Source organism: Phytophthora ramorum (assembly GCF_020800215.1).
Source record: "Phytophthora ramorum isolate Pr-102 chromosome Unknown Phyram_PR-102_s0012, whole genome shotgun sequence".
NCBI classification, from domain to species: Eukaryota; Oomycota; class Peronosporomycetes; order Peronosporales; family Peronosporaceae; genus Phytophthora; species Phytophthora ramorum.
In genome coordinates, this window is record NW_027150658.1 from 539,505 (window position 1) to 552,902 (window position 13,398).

The following is a 13,398-nucleotide window of genomic DNA, read 5'->3' on the forward strand; positions in this document are numbered from 1 at the left end:
GAGGGTGATCAACGGTTAACGTAGATATTTAGCTGACCGGCCCAGCCATCTCACACGCATTCTGACCCAATATTGATCTAGTCTATTGGTCTTCAGGTTTCCGTCACGGCTTCTTCAACTGCTTGGTTGTGATCGACTTCTCCAGTTGACCCCTCGGAAGGAGGCATATCGTCATGGGCTGCCCCTGCATCGGTAGAGCTCACATCATTGACCTGTATTGCCGTCACTGGTATCTCCTGAGCCTCGCTTGGTTGAGTTGAGGTGGGTCGTTCAACGCTCGGTATGGTGTCAGCTTCTGCTGCAGCTTCAAAAATTGCGGGGCCGTTCTCGGGCCCGGTCACTTCAGTGAACGAAGCCTCCGTGGTTCTCCCTACGCATTGATCTCCACCGGGAGACTTGTTGCTCTCCAAACTGGGACGGTTGTCCGGGCCTACTTCGATAGCCTCTGCTTCCTGCTGTTCCGAGTTCGTCGTGGATGCATGGGCCGCAACTGATATTGACGTATCTGGTAGCAACTCATCAGCGTGTAATTTCTCCTCTGGAGCATGCACAGAGCACGGCTCTGACGATAACTTCACTGGTTCTGGTTCTATCGGTTGCACTGCCTCAACTGGTGCCTCGACGCCTTCCGTTGACTCGATGGGTATCTGCTGCTCTTCCAAGGGAACTTCGGATTCGATCATCGCTGCGCCATCGCCATCCATAGATGAGAAGTCTATTTCGTTGTTGTCTTCTGAGCTTTCTTGAGCCGGGAAGTCTGGACCGCTTTCCGTCGCTGCCACCGCATCACATCTTCGCACAGGAACAACCCCCGTTTTGTCTGTAGAGTGTCCTACTTTCGCCCTCACTCGACGTGCTAACGCACAAGCCTCAGCTAGCTCAGGCGTCGTACTCTTTCGCACGTCGGTAGCTTTTGTTGTTGTTGTTGTACTTCGAACAGCGTCCTCTTTCGAGACCATTGCATTGCGCTTGTTGGTGTCAATCAAGGAGCCTTTCAATTCGGCTGGAGCACGTTCGGCTGATCGGGTGTAGCTCTGCTTGTGTGGCATCGGAAGTGGTCGCAGCCTGGGAGCAGCATTCTCTTCAACTTTAGTGACTGTCTCCAAGATTTGAGGTTTAGCACTTTTGTTCTCCTGTACGGGTGCTGGAGCAACCACAGTCGCCATCGGCATCGCCACGTGAGTCTTCCGTCTCCTTGTCGAGTGCACGTGCACCCAGCACAGGGGGCAAAAATGCACACTCTCCTCACACTGCTGGCACTCGAGCACAGCACGTTCATCGCCACACTCCTCGCACCTGCCACGGCGAATAGCACGTCCACGAACCATCACGAAGAACTCGGCACGTCGTTCACGAGCACACTGCCGTCCTTGCATTCCACGCGCATGCCGCTGAAGCGTCATCGCTGCTAGCTGCTCGCGTGAAATGCGAGCTCGCTGTTCCTCCTTGCGCCTCACATTTTCCAGTGCTAACTGCGTGTTGGCCTCGACTTGAACTTCCATCTCATGCACACGGCGCTCAACTTGTGCTGTCAAGGCTTTCATCCGCTGCTCAACATCGCGTTCTAGGCTCTTCGTACGCGCGGCACTCTTAGCGCGCCGTTGAAGCTCGTACAAGTCTCGATTTGCCACCACCTCCGATGTGCAGACCGGGTAGATGTCGCCTTCGTTGGTGACATTGTTGCTGAACTCGGCGCTGTAAGGATTTAGAATCAGTAGTGCCCCGTTGGTCGCCAAGTGCGATTGTGTGCAATGAGCTCGCCACCAGTCCGATGCCTCGTCGTCATTAAGAGGCTTCACTGACTGGCTCTGCTGCCCCTTTGAGCCATTGCCACCAACTAAGAAGGTGTGAATCTCCATTGAAGGCCACGGAGAAACCGAGGACGGATTGCAGACTCGATCGGTGGCACCACTAGCCTCTTGGTTGCTACTTTCATCTCGAGGCCAAATCCAAATCTTGTTCTCGTCCTCCCACGGGCTTTTCGCTACTATCACGCGACGAATATCTCGCTGTTCACCAGCAAGTTGCGTTTGCCACCAATGACGCTTGTCCAGCACTGAGCACACAGCCCGACGATGGTGATTCCATGCGCGAACGCGTCTCGCCGGATCCCATTTTTCCATATCGTGATCTTGCTGGTTGTCTTCCTCAGATGGTGTCATGCCCTCAGTTGTCTCCGCTTGGAGGTGCTTGAGTCTGTTCTCGCAACTAACGATGAGCTGCGTTGACAAGAGCTCTCTATCTGGCCGTGAAGCACGCGCTCCACGCTCGTAGCGACGTACGCGTTGCGCGGTGGTATACTTCATCGCCATAACTTTTTCATACAGCTCACGCCGCCGGTTCACTTGTGGCTTTGACCCTTCCGTCGCATTGTTGTCAACTGGAGTCTTGGGCATTTTAACAGACTCCGATTTGGCTTTCTCCTGCGCCGCCAAACGCTTGATTCTGTTTGCACGCATCACCGGAGCCATCATTAGTTGAGCACAATAGCGCCAATAAGTAGACTCGTTGCAATGCACGAACCGTTCTTGAATCGCCTTTCGTCTTGTGGCAAACGATTCGTCGTCAACAGTTGCAGACGGAGGCTTCAGGGTTGAAGCAGAAGCACGAATTTCGTCTTTGTTCAGAAGTAGCGACGGAGAAAGCTGAGAGGCCTTGGCGTGCTGTTTATCGCGACTCCAATGATCGAATCGAGCTGACTGTGCTTTGGATTCAGCATGTACCAACCCAAAAGGGTCAAACAGGTAGATCCGGTCGTTCGGGTCGAGAATCGCTGTCTTAACCTCTTTCCTCGGCGCTGTCGACTGGTTCGTGGGACGCCAAGCCCGTTGAATCACCCTAGCAGAGTGCTGCCGCTGAAAAGCACGGACTCTCTCGAGATCCGCTGCATTCGTGTGCTGAAGGAAGTAAAGCTCTTGCTCATTTCGCCAGATGCGATTTTGTCGACGTCGTGTAGCTTGTTGAAAGCTCTCCTACAAGTTGACCAATTCAGTTAGCCACGGAGCCACAAGCACAAATACGTCAAGACTTGGCATTGCCTGTTCTCTTGAAAAATCACGCAGCTCAACAAACTCGCGTCTTGTGAAACGTCCACGCTGCAGAGCCTGAAGCTTAGTTACTGCTCTCTGTCACACGCAATGCAACACATAAATTTGGTGAGCTCACTCCACAGCAAGCACCTGGGCCGATCAATAATTTCTCACGATGCCTCGCCGCTGGTTCTTCCGCCACTGGAAGCCACGAAATCCCGCCTGAATACAAGTGGCTGCCCGGTCTTCCGTCGACATAGTCTCCTTGCCAGCACAATGCCAGCTGAACTCTGGCCTCGAAACGACGCGACCGCTGGAGCGAGATGGCTACATCTTTGGGCAAAGGTCATCATAATATTATTCGGACCGACTCGACTGGCAATTGCAGCCCAAGCATGCACACTTGCTGGCTGGGGTGGCTGTTAGATACTATCTACGAAATAATAAGTGGGCGAGAAGCTTATCTTCTCGCGAGCTCACCGTCGTCCGCCAGGCGACACACATACATCAAAATTGACGCACCGGACTTCGACAACTAGCTGGCTGGGTTCTGGGGGGATGCTGCACAGCAGCACGGACTAGCAACGCTATTAAGTACTCCATGAGTGAGACTGAGCTGCTCTCGTCAGGGTGTTGTGCTGGTAAATAAGGCTGAGAACGAGCTCAGTCAAAACTTGACCGACGCATTGCGCAGTCCACGGACGCGACAGACATCGGAGATGTCGCCTCGAGGATGGGCACGAACTCCTCGCTCATTTTGAAGGACTCGAGGTCTTCCTCTTCATCATCTTCCTCCTCGATCAGGACGTTCATGCTCTCGCGGCACAAGAGTGTCGCGATTGTCGGGGTGAACTGTATGCGCGACGACTCCCGTTCCAGCTCCTCGTCATACTCGTCCTCATCAACTGAGTCATCATCGCTATCGTCATCCGACATCGACTGAGACTCTTCTTTCACACCCGCGAGCTGCATCTGTCGCTGCTCCATCTGCCACCGTTGTCGCTGCTGCTCACGCGCCTTCTCCGATTTCACCTCGTCATCCTCTTCTTCTTCCTCCTCTTCGTCGCTTTCACTGTCGCTGAAGTAGAATCGAGAGCTGTCACGCGGGTCAAGGGTGCTGGTGGCAGTGCTCGACAGCCCAACCGATGCGGACCCGTGGTTCAGCGACTTTTTTCTGTCGTCCAGCGAGTCCTCGACGTCATCATCGTCAAAATCCACAAGTGAACTCTCGCGCGGATCCAGGGTGCTCGACAGCACGCTCAGCTTTGTGTGGTTACCAGTCCATCGCTTGGTCGTGTTATGCTGGTGGTCATACTCGTCCAGGTCTGAATCATCGTCATCTTCTTCCTGAGGCACCTCGCGATGCGACTTCCTTGCTGCTCTTGACGTCCGCGAGATCTCGGCCATTTTCATCCGTGAGCGTTCTGTACAGAAGAAACAGCGTTAGTTTCTTTTCACAGCACAAGTTGAGACACTATCACAATCACCACGTACCAAGTTCTGATCTCCTCATCGTGCCACGATGTGCGTACGATGCGTCTAGTTCCCCATTTGTAGCGGCTACTTCTGGAGGAGACGCCCGGGGCGGTCTGGCCACTGCAGAAGTCGATTCTGGGTAGGCGTCTGCGTTCGACGTCCGCTTGGACAATGGAGAGGCCGCTGGGGAGACGGACACATCACTGGCAGGCTCCGAGTCGTCGATGGACTCGTTCGATGTTGCGCTAGCACTATTGTCCCGAGGTGTCATCGGGGTCGTCGCCGCCCGCTTCTCGTCCTCCTCCTTGTCACTAGCCGAGCGGTTGCTGCCGTCACTGCTGCCCAACACAGTCGAAGTGACCGGCCTGCCGTCGAAGCGTCTTGCCGATCTGTGGTACTTGTGGTCTCGTCGCGACGTCTTCTTGAATGCGTTTGTCCGCGCCGCAATTTCTTCAGGCGATTCCTCCGCAGGGAGACTCAAGTACGTGTCGCTGTTCTGGTGGTTACGTGGTCGGGTGGTCGATGTGGGCGTGCCCGCCGGGTCGTCGTCCTGCTCCGGCCGTGGATTCGGTATCCTCGCACTGGGATCCACGAGTCTCAGCTGCAGTCGAATCCTGCCTGCGTCTTTCTTGCCGTGCCGCAAATCGACCCACCGATCCACAGTCGACCCTCCTTGCAGCGTCAAGTGCTTCAACCGGATGGAGCACGCGCCAATGGCGGGGGACGACATGAGCCTCGCCGACTTGACGCGGATGCTCAGCATGTCTTCGTTCGGGTCCAGCACGGGGATGTCAAATTTCTCGTTCCACACGGGGTCGGGACGTTTGCCCGTCTGCACCTGCGTCTTGAGCACGCGCATCTTGGAGCTGGGACCGCCGAGGTCCCCCTCGGACGACGACGTGGGGGGCAGCGCCGAGTTCGGGGGCTGCGCTGTATTGCCGCGACTGCTGAAGGGCGAGTGTAGCAACCCTCCGAGACTGTGCGTGGACGACGAGGACGCCAATTTCTGCGTGCGGCGCGCGAAGGCGCCGCTGCCGCGGACCATCTCGGTGCCCCCCACGTAGAGCTTGCAGTACGTGCCGTGGCTGGACACGTGCCGCAGCCCCTCGGCCGCGTACACGCGCAGGAGCAGGCGGTGCACCTGCGGCGGCCGCGCAAAGTACGACGAAGAGGACGCCGGCCGCTCGTATGCGGCGTCCATCGCCGAGGAAGCTGAGGAGCCCACAATGGGCGGGAGCGAGGAGTACTCGGCCTACTGGGAAGCAGGCGAGTGACAGCGGAGCAGCTTCTCCCTCGCTTCGGGCTGATCTGGCTTTGGCCCGTTGTTGTGTGCGCGTTGTGTCATTTCTGGGCCACGCCCGTCTGCGCAAAGAGTTCCGCTCTCTGGCGTCGGCATAGTGAAAGCAACATGTCGAGGTTCGGACTATACTTTAGTCGAGTCAACTTTCAAAAGGGGGATGGGACGACCAGAAATAGACGCGAGTCCAAATTAAGTGTTTCATAGTGAACTCAAGTTTGGAAACTACTTTTTCAGGAACATTGACTGACGAAACAGCCGGTGGTTATGATGCCACAACCCCCCCTAGCTGCAGAGACCAAGGCTTGGACAGTCTTGCTACGTTGGCGGTCAGAGCATGACGTCCCCGCCTCGCCAAGATGCTTGTGGCAGCCGAAATGCCCGATGCGCCCGACGGGGCGCAATCTCCTGTCGTGCCGGACAGCTCTTCCAAATCTGCTCGTTCATTTCGCTAGCATTTTGGTCGCTGACCGATCGAAAACGACTGGATATTCTCGGCGTCAACGAGATGGTCATTCGGGGCGGGGGCTGTAACGCGGCCGGCGCTCTGAACTGCCGACAGGCACGTCTCAAAGCGTGCGGTGCGGCGGTGTTCGAGCTCAGCTGGAGACGCAAGGAGCGGTCGCGGCTTGAAGTGAGGCGAGATGCTGCACTGCGCGGCGTCTCGGCTGCCGTCACCGTGACGGTGTCCGTTGCAGACTAGAACTGCCGATCGATGGTGTACAAGTAATCAACAACGCCGAGGTGGACCCTCCTCGTACCGTATTCGTGTGGTCAAATGCCATGCTGGACGGACGCGTCCGTTGGTTGCTCACTGACCGCCAGCGCTGTCGACCGCCGCGATCGACGCCTCCACACCAAGACAAGAGCACTCTCTGCTGCTCCGGCTAGACAGGCCATGGTGCAACGCATGTAGCCATGATCTGGACAGCACCCCCAGACGACGAGCAACTGGCGCAGTCAATTCCGCACATCATACTCGCCCAACGTATGCTGAAAGACTAGTCGCGCATTGTACACAATCGACACGTAACCCCGCCAAACCTGATCGCTGAGCACCTCCGTTCATGGCCGACGACGCCGTGATCGAGGCGCCGTTCTGCGCCGTGTGCCGCCGCTCCAGCGCTGTCAAGTGGCGCAAGCACGTCTTCTCGCGCAGCCACCAGCAGGCGGCGCAGCAGTTCCTGCTCTCGCAGGCGACTCGGCTCCAGGACCTCTGCGACGCTGAGAACTGGTGGCGCTGCGTGTTCTGCGACGTCGCGGGGGCAGCAGCCGACGCACTGGCGCATTTCGGCGGCGAGCAACACAAGGCGAGAGTGGAGGCATTCTGCCGACACAACCGCTGCGATGCGGACCGCCAGATGAGGCCCCAGCTGTGGCTGCGGGCGGCGCGGCGGCGAGAGGTACGCTATTTGCTACGGAGGGGCGTGAGGCGGCGCGATCTCACGGCGTTTGCCTTACGTGGAGCAGCTTGAGGCGGCGCTGAGCAAGACACATACAGCGGAGCAAGGGCAGCATGAAGATGCGGGGCAGCAGGAGGTGACGGACGTTGACAAGGTAGCGAGTGAGCGCGTGGAGGCGTTCCTGACGTCTGCTGCGACGAGGTTGCAAGAGGTGCAGGCGGACAGGAGGCGAGCTGTGGAGGAAGCACCAGTGGGGATGACGAGGGAGCAGCAACAGGAGGTTCTGCTGGGCCCGCAGGTGGCGACGGGCTCGAGACGCTGCAAGACGGTTACGTCCGCGGAAGGAGTACTGCAGAACCCGCTGGGTCGGCATGAAGGCGAGCGCGTGTGGGGCGGCGGCATTGTGAAGCTGCGCAAGGCCGAGTGGGTACCATGGACGATAGATCAATTGGTAAAGGAGGAACAGGCGGAGCACCCTGAAATGCAGCAGACTGGTACAGAGGGCGCCGCTTTCTCGCATCGTGTGACGGAGCTCGCCCGTGGTGAAGGACTCAGCTCCATTGCGTTGGTGTCCTGGGGTGCTAACGTGGGAAACGTACACACATCGGCAGTGCCTCCTTGGATGGTGCAGACGGAAGAGGAGTACAAGAAGTGCAACCGTCGAGATCAGGCTGCAACAGTCTCGGCACCATCGAATGAAACAAACCACAAGAAAGTCAAGAAGAGGCGAGATATCTTCTCGGAGCTTCAATCGAAATCGGACAATGGCCCAGGTTGGCTGCCAAACTTTGGCGGAGTCTGGCAGGACGGGCCTCGCTCTAAAACGAAGCATGCTTTCAGGACGGCAATAGCTACTGCAAAGCCCTCGCGCGATCGAGCTCCTCGTCCGGCGGAGGCAAATGTTGTGCAGTCGCCAAGTCAACGCGTGCTGCCTGTCCAGTCTCAGCTACCACAGCTACCACAACCACCGCAGACACCGCAATTATTGCCTCCTCAAGACCTTGTAGGCAGCGTACCAGTTCCTGTTGAGCTACTCTCATATGTACACCGCGAAAACACAGTGATACCTTCATCACAGGCCCCTAACACTCGGGACGATGAGAAGAAGACACCAAACCCATTCGACGCAAAGAAGCAGTTGTTGGTGGCTCAAAAAGAACGTCTGCGCGCGAAAATGGCAGCCAGAAGACGGCAGTAATAAATTCAGGCTGCGCGGTAGCTCAAACGGTCGACCACATTTGCTTGCTAGCAGCCTCAAAGTGGGGATTCTTCTCTGTGCGAAGGTTCATCGATGCCGCCAGGAGGTCGCACAAATCTGCCACAGTCATTTGGGACGGCGCACGCTTCACAAGTCCGCCATCGCACAGAACTGGGTTGTCGTCCACCTTCACGTTGCACGGGATCGATAGCACGTAGCGTGCTAATCGCGCTAGGAAAGGATACTTCATGCGCATATTTTGCCACCACTCTAAGGGGTTAGCTCGCAGTGCGATACGCCCTTCTTCCTGGAAGAATGATACCTCGACTTCGAGCAAGTTGCTGGACTTGTTGATTTCCAACGAAGATTTGGCAGAACTCAGCAGCATTTCCTCTTGTGCGCAAGATGCCAGGTTAGCTTGAAGGTCGTCCCACAAGGTCTTGCCCACGTTTCCGTCAAGGTGGCTGCTGTCTTCAAGAGAAATTGAGCTTTCACCGAGATCATTTCCGCTATCTTTATCCTTCACCTTGGTGCCAGCGATGTTCGCTGCCTCCGACTTGACAATTTCCCAGAAGTCGTGTTGCGGCAAAGAACCTTTGATAATGAACGATCGCGTTCGAGGGTCCAATATTGTAGCAGACCACAGCAGGTTGAACGTTTGACGTTTCTCCATGCTCCAGGTAGCCCCCGGGGCTGAAAACAGATGCCCAAAACACGCCGACAAGTTCGTGAAAGCTAATTCTCTAAGTGCCTCGATATCCTCTGGCAGACCTTCCGCCACCCCCGTGCTGCTGGACGATCCATCGGTGAATCCAGCATTGGCCGGATGTAATTCGCGCAGTTTATCGATCAAAGTAAACACCGAGGGCACGATTAGTGACGATACGACATATTGCTCACCATCCAGCTTGGCGGTGGCTTCGGCGAAAGGCTTCAGTATCACTGTGAGATAGCGAACGCGAGACCACTCATACCGCGATAGGGATGACAACTGGATTAACTTGGAGAAATCGGAGTCGCTGTCTTTGTGCAACAAGAAGTACTTCTTGAGAGTCAGCATCATGTTCTCGACGACTGAGAGCACTGAGCAGATCCCGCTCACCGATATCACCATATCTCGAAGGCGGTCGATAAACAAGCGTTCATATGATTCTGCGTTCAAACCGCACTGCTCCAATGCTAGCCTCCGTAACACCCGTCGAGACCTTGGTGATTGCTTAAAGTGTGCTAGCAGATACATCACTTTGTTCATAAGGTCTCGATACGTGTGTCCCGTAAGACTGGTCGGCAATTCCTCGAGAACACTGGAAGCAATCTCCACCGCCGATAAGCCGTAAAAGGCATCACTAGACGAGCCCGCTGCAACTGCAGCAGAACTGCTCTCGACATATTCCCCCTTATCCAATCGCCTGTTCCGGAACCCAAGAAAATCGGAGGCACCAGTGTCTGTTATCGCCTCACTACCGAGGCAGTAGCAGTCGGTTATACCGACCCCATTAATGGTGGCAATCATGATGTTTTGCAGCAGCGTCGGCACACTCTCCAAGAAGTGGAGCTTGTGATCCGAACAGAAAGACTGATACTTGCTGCAGGGTGGCTCCACTGCGATTATCTCCGGCATGTACCTGGAAGGAGCAACGCGTTCCATTGCCTTCTTCAGCTCTTTGTCTCTTGTGAGCTCAGCTGCAATTGAATCACCTCGCCCTGCGCGATAGCTACCAATCAACGAGACGTGCAGACACCGACGGAATGGATTGAATTCCTGGTCCAGCCCAACCGCAAAAAGCGCGAGGAAAACCACGTCATTATTGCTGGAAGGAACGCAGCAGCCCACAGATGCAGTAGATGCCGACACATTCATTTCATTTGTGTCCCCGTAATTTGAAGAACACCATTCAGAAATCATGAGGTGCGAGAAGTCCGTCATCTTCATCTGCATCACTGTGCGCACTTTGACCTCCGCAGCCATCTTCTTGGCGTATCCAAGCGTTATCTCCGTTGCAAACAGCGCAAAGCTGTTGGAGTCATCTATGAGCCCACTAAGGCCACCCGAGCACTCCACCATCAAACTCCGGAACGCGTGACTGGAACCTAGCTCGAACGGCAGCATTTCGTACAGGCAGAGGTACCCCATCGCCTCGCGCACCTTTTCCGGATTGAAATTCGCTGCGGCAGTAGAAGCCCGAGCGTTTGCCTCAGCTACAGTCGGAGCCATCTGTCGACTAGCCGCTTGAAGCTGATGGTGCAAGGCACTGCCCAGCGGGTAGTCTGGGAACGAATGCGTAGGGTGGTCCCCTCGCTTGGCTTTCTTCACTGCCGTCGCCGAGCGTCCTTTATCACCCTGCACCTGAGTCTGCACCTTATCACCGGTCGTCTCATCTATCGACCCAGCGGCCGCATCTGCGAGCACTGCAGCGACTGTGGCTGGGGGCGTGGGCGCCACCACTTTCTTCTTGCGTCCTCTCTTCTTGATGCCCACGACACGATGCATCTGCACGCTCTTCTTCTCGCCCGCGTGCTTCTCGTACACGTCCGGGTGGTTCTCCTTGAGGTGGCGCCACAGATTGGACGTGACGCTCTTGCTGAAGCGCACGCACGTCTTGCGCTCGAGTTTGCCTTGTTGGCGGCACAATTTGCACTTGGCGATGGAGGATTCCTCGCGCTTCTTGGCGCTGATGCTCTCCTCCACTTCGTACCAGCGATACACGGCCGACACGTTGTTGGAGCCGCCGGGGTTGGACCGTGCAGCGGTTGGAGCCGACGGGTGGGAATTGCTGCTACTGGCCGCTGAAGCCATCATCTCGGATGGCAGGGCGAGCGCTTCCTCCTCCTCGTCCTTGGACTCTATCGACAGCGTCATGCCCACATCCTGCTCGCCGCTGGAGGCTGCATGGAGCTCGGATGTTGAAGCCATCGAATCGCACGTGGTCCCGACGATTCAATGGTGAATTTGGGCCGAGTTAATTGATTCCTAATTTGGTGCGTACAACACTTCGCTGTGATTCGCTGAAACTAGACTTTGGTGGGGGAAAATACAACGGTGTACCAGTCCAGCTCGGAGGGGCTAGGCTTTCAAACAAAAGTTATTCCACATCAGCTCTGCTGTAACGTTATCAGGAAGCTTTAGTACTACAGTATTTACAGTAGAGCTTATAAGTTCTATTAACAATAACATTTCGAGGAAACCATACCACTTTTCGTAACAGGTCCAAAGTTATGTTTTCCTTTTGTATTTTGTATTGTGAACGCGTTTCGCGAGCCGTCTAGCCACCGTAGTAGTTCAACTTCCGCATGCGTCGGGTTATCTCTCAATTTCTACTGTTCTCTCTTCTCTGGGCCAGAGTCCGTCTAGCGGCGCGTACGCGAGTAGCCCTTCGATTAGGTGTTTCCAGCCGTCACGGTCCTGGGCACACATGCGGAGCAGGTAGAGGTCGGGGGCCCTTCGAAGTCTGTGTCCTGAGGAAAGAGTCTGGAGGTCGGCATCGAGTACCAAAGGAAGCGTGAGTCTTCGTCTGCCTTGCCATGTGCCGTGTTCGCTGGGTCTGAAATAAGCGTCCATGAAGCGGTTGGTTGGGATCCCTTCTGGGCGGTGAAGGATGTAACCAAACAGCCTCCATCGGTTGCGTAATAAGTGGTAACGGAGCGGTTCCGTCTCTGTGCGGTCGTAGAGCTTGTCGTTGGGAATTATGTCCGGGTAGGTCACACCTATCACCTTCCGTAGATGTTGGCGGTGGAAGCTTTCCAGGCAAGAAGGTCGGTCTGTGTTAGGGCCCAGGTTCCGCTATTTTAGAGCAGCATTGGCAGGACGTAGCTGTTGTAGAGACGAAGTCGTGTTGCTTCAGAGGTCTTCGATTATCTTCCACATTCGGTGTAGCGCTGCAGTGGCGAGGTTCTTGCGTCGGGATAGGTCTTCTGTGTCACCTAGAAGGAAGCCTAGTTTGCGCGTGTTGCGCCAGTTTTCATGATTGTCGCGGGAGATCCGGTTTGATTATGCCGTTGGGCTGCGATGTACGATAGTATGCTCGGTCTTGGAAGTGTTCATCTGGAGTGATCATTTGGCCAGAATGGCTGGGGCATGCGTTTCGATCAGAGAGGCAATGTCAGCGTGGTTGCAGATGAAATCAGCGTCGTCGGCGTATACGATCATGTCTGCTAAAAGGTCGTGGGGGACGTCGAGTTGGCTGGCTAGGTCGCGTAAAGCTGCTTCAAGATAAACAACGAAGAGAACAGAGGATAATGAGTCATCTTGGGGAGTACCTGTGTTGCTCTCAAATGGAGAGAGCAAGCGATTGCCGAGTCGGAGATATATATTTGTGTCTCTCAGGAGGAATCGGATTAAGCGGAGTTCATCTTCGTCGACGATGTCCTTGAGCACGGTTAGGAGTTTGTCGCGGTTGATGGTGTCAAAAGCGAGGGAGAGGTCAATTCCAAGGATGTGGAACCGTTCTTTGTATCTCTGCGCACGTGCTGCAATCCATCTGTGGGCCCATACTGCATCAGCAGAACTGCGACTAGACCTGAACCCACATTGGTGTGGGGACAGGAAGCGTTCGACCTTCGGTGATATGCGATGGAGCACCACGAGTGAAATCGCCCTGCGGATGCTGTTGAGTAGAACGATAGGTCAAAGACTGGCGCATTGGCCAGCCGGCTTGTTTGACTTCAGGAGTCCTAGCAGGATCCCGTCGCCCAGATGGATATTTTCTCCGATTGAAAAACCATGGTTCAGGATGTCGGCGAGTGGTTGGGCTAAAATATTCGATCCATACCATATTAACTCGGCGGGAAATGCGTCAGGGCCCGTCGCCCGTTGCGTAGGAGTTTGAAGGAGGGGGCGAACTCTGCAGCGGTAATCGGGTTGGTCAGGGGTTGTTTGAGCCCGTCGTCTGCGATCGGTTGTCGAGTTGGGTCAGCGAATTGTTCTTGGAAGTGTTGTTTGATCTTGATACCTGTTTGTTTGCGGCTGAGGATGTATTTTCCTGTAGAATCACATAG

At 55.4% G+C, this 13,398-nt stretch overlaps 5 protein-coding genes across 5 annotated transcripts; 2 read left to right on the plus strand and 3 right to left on the minus strand.

Annotated features, from left to right (window-relative positions):
• Positions 1-92: 92 nt before the first annotated feature.
• KRP23_11458 (uncharacterized protein) lies at positions 93-2,474 on the minus strand (the record flags this gene model as incomplete). The annotated part of the gene is made up of 1 exon (XM_067882006.1): positions 93-2,474. One exon carries the CDS (start codon positions 2,472-2,474, stop codon positions 93-95), a length of 2,382 nt encoding a protein of 793 aa, XP_067740295.1.
• A 1,218-nt stretch (positions 2,475-3,692) lies between these two features.
• KRP23_11459 (uncharacterized protein) lies at positions 3,693-5,706 on the minus strand (the record flags this gene model as incomplete). Its single annotated transcript, XM_067882007.1, has 2 exons — positions 3,693-4,453; positions 4,524-5,706. The coding sequence occupies 2 exons, from the start codon at positions 5,704-5,706 to the stop codon at positions 3,693-3,695; spliced, it is 1,944 nt and encodes a 647-aa protein (XP_067740296.1).
• A 433-nt stretch (positions 5,707-6,139) lies between these two features.
• KRP23_11460 (uncharacterized protein) lies at positions 6,140-6,505 on the plus strand (the record flags this gene model as incomplete). Its single annotated transcript, XM_067882008.1, has 1 exon — positions 6,140-6,505. The coding sequence occupies one exon, from the start codon at positions 6,140-6,142 to the stop codon at positions 6,503-6,505; it is 366 nt and encodes a 121-aa protein (XP_067740297.1).
• Positions 6,506-6,869: 364 nt separating this feature from the next.
• KRP23_11461 (Centrosomal AT-AC splicing factor) lies at positions 6,870-8,403 on the plus strand (the record flags this gene model as incomplete). Its single annotated transcript, XM_067882009.1, has 2 exons — positions 6,870-7,205; positions 7,273-8,403. 2 exons carry the CDS (start codon positions 6,870-6,872, stop codon positions 8,401-8,403), a joined length of 1,467 nt encoding a protein of 488 aa, XP_067740298.1.
• Positions 8,404-8,425: 22 nt separating this feature from the next.
• Positions 8,426-11,317, minus strand: KRP23_11462 (uncharacterized protein; the record flags this gene model as incomplete). The annotated part of the gene is made up of 1 exon (XM_067882010.1): positions 8,426-11,317. The coding sequence occupies one exon, from the start codon at positions 11,315-11,317 to the stop codon at positions 8,426-8,428; it is 2,892 nt and encodes a 963-aa protein (XP_067740299.1).
• Positions 11,318-13,398: the final 2,081 nt, after the last annotated feature.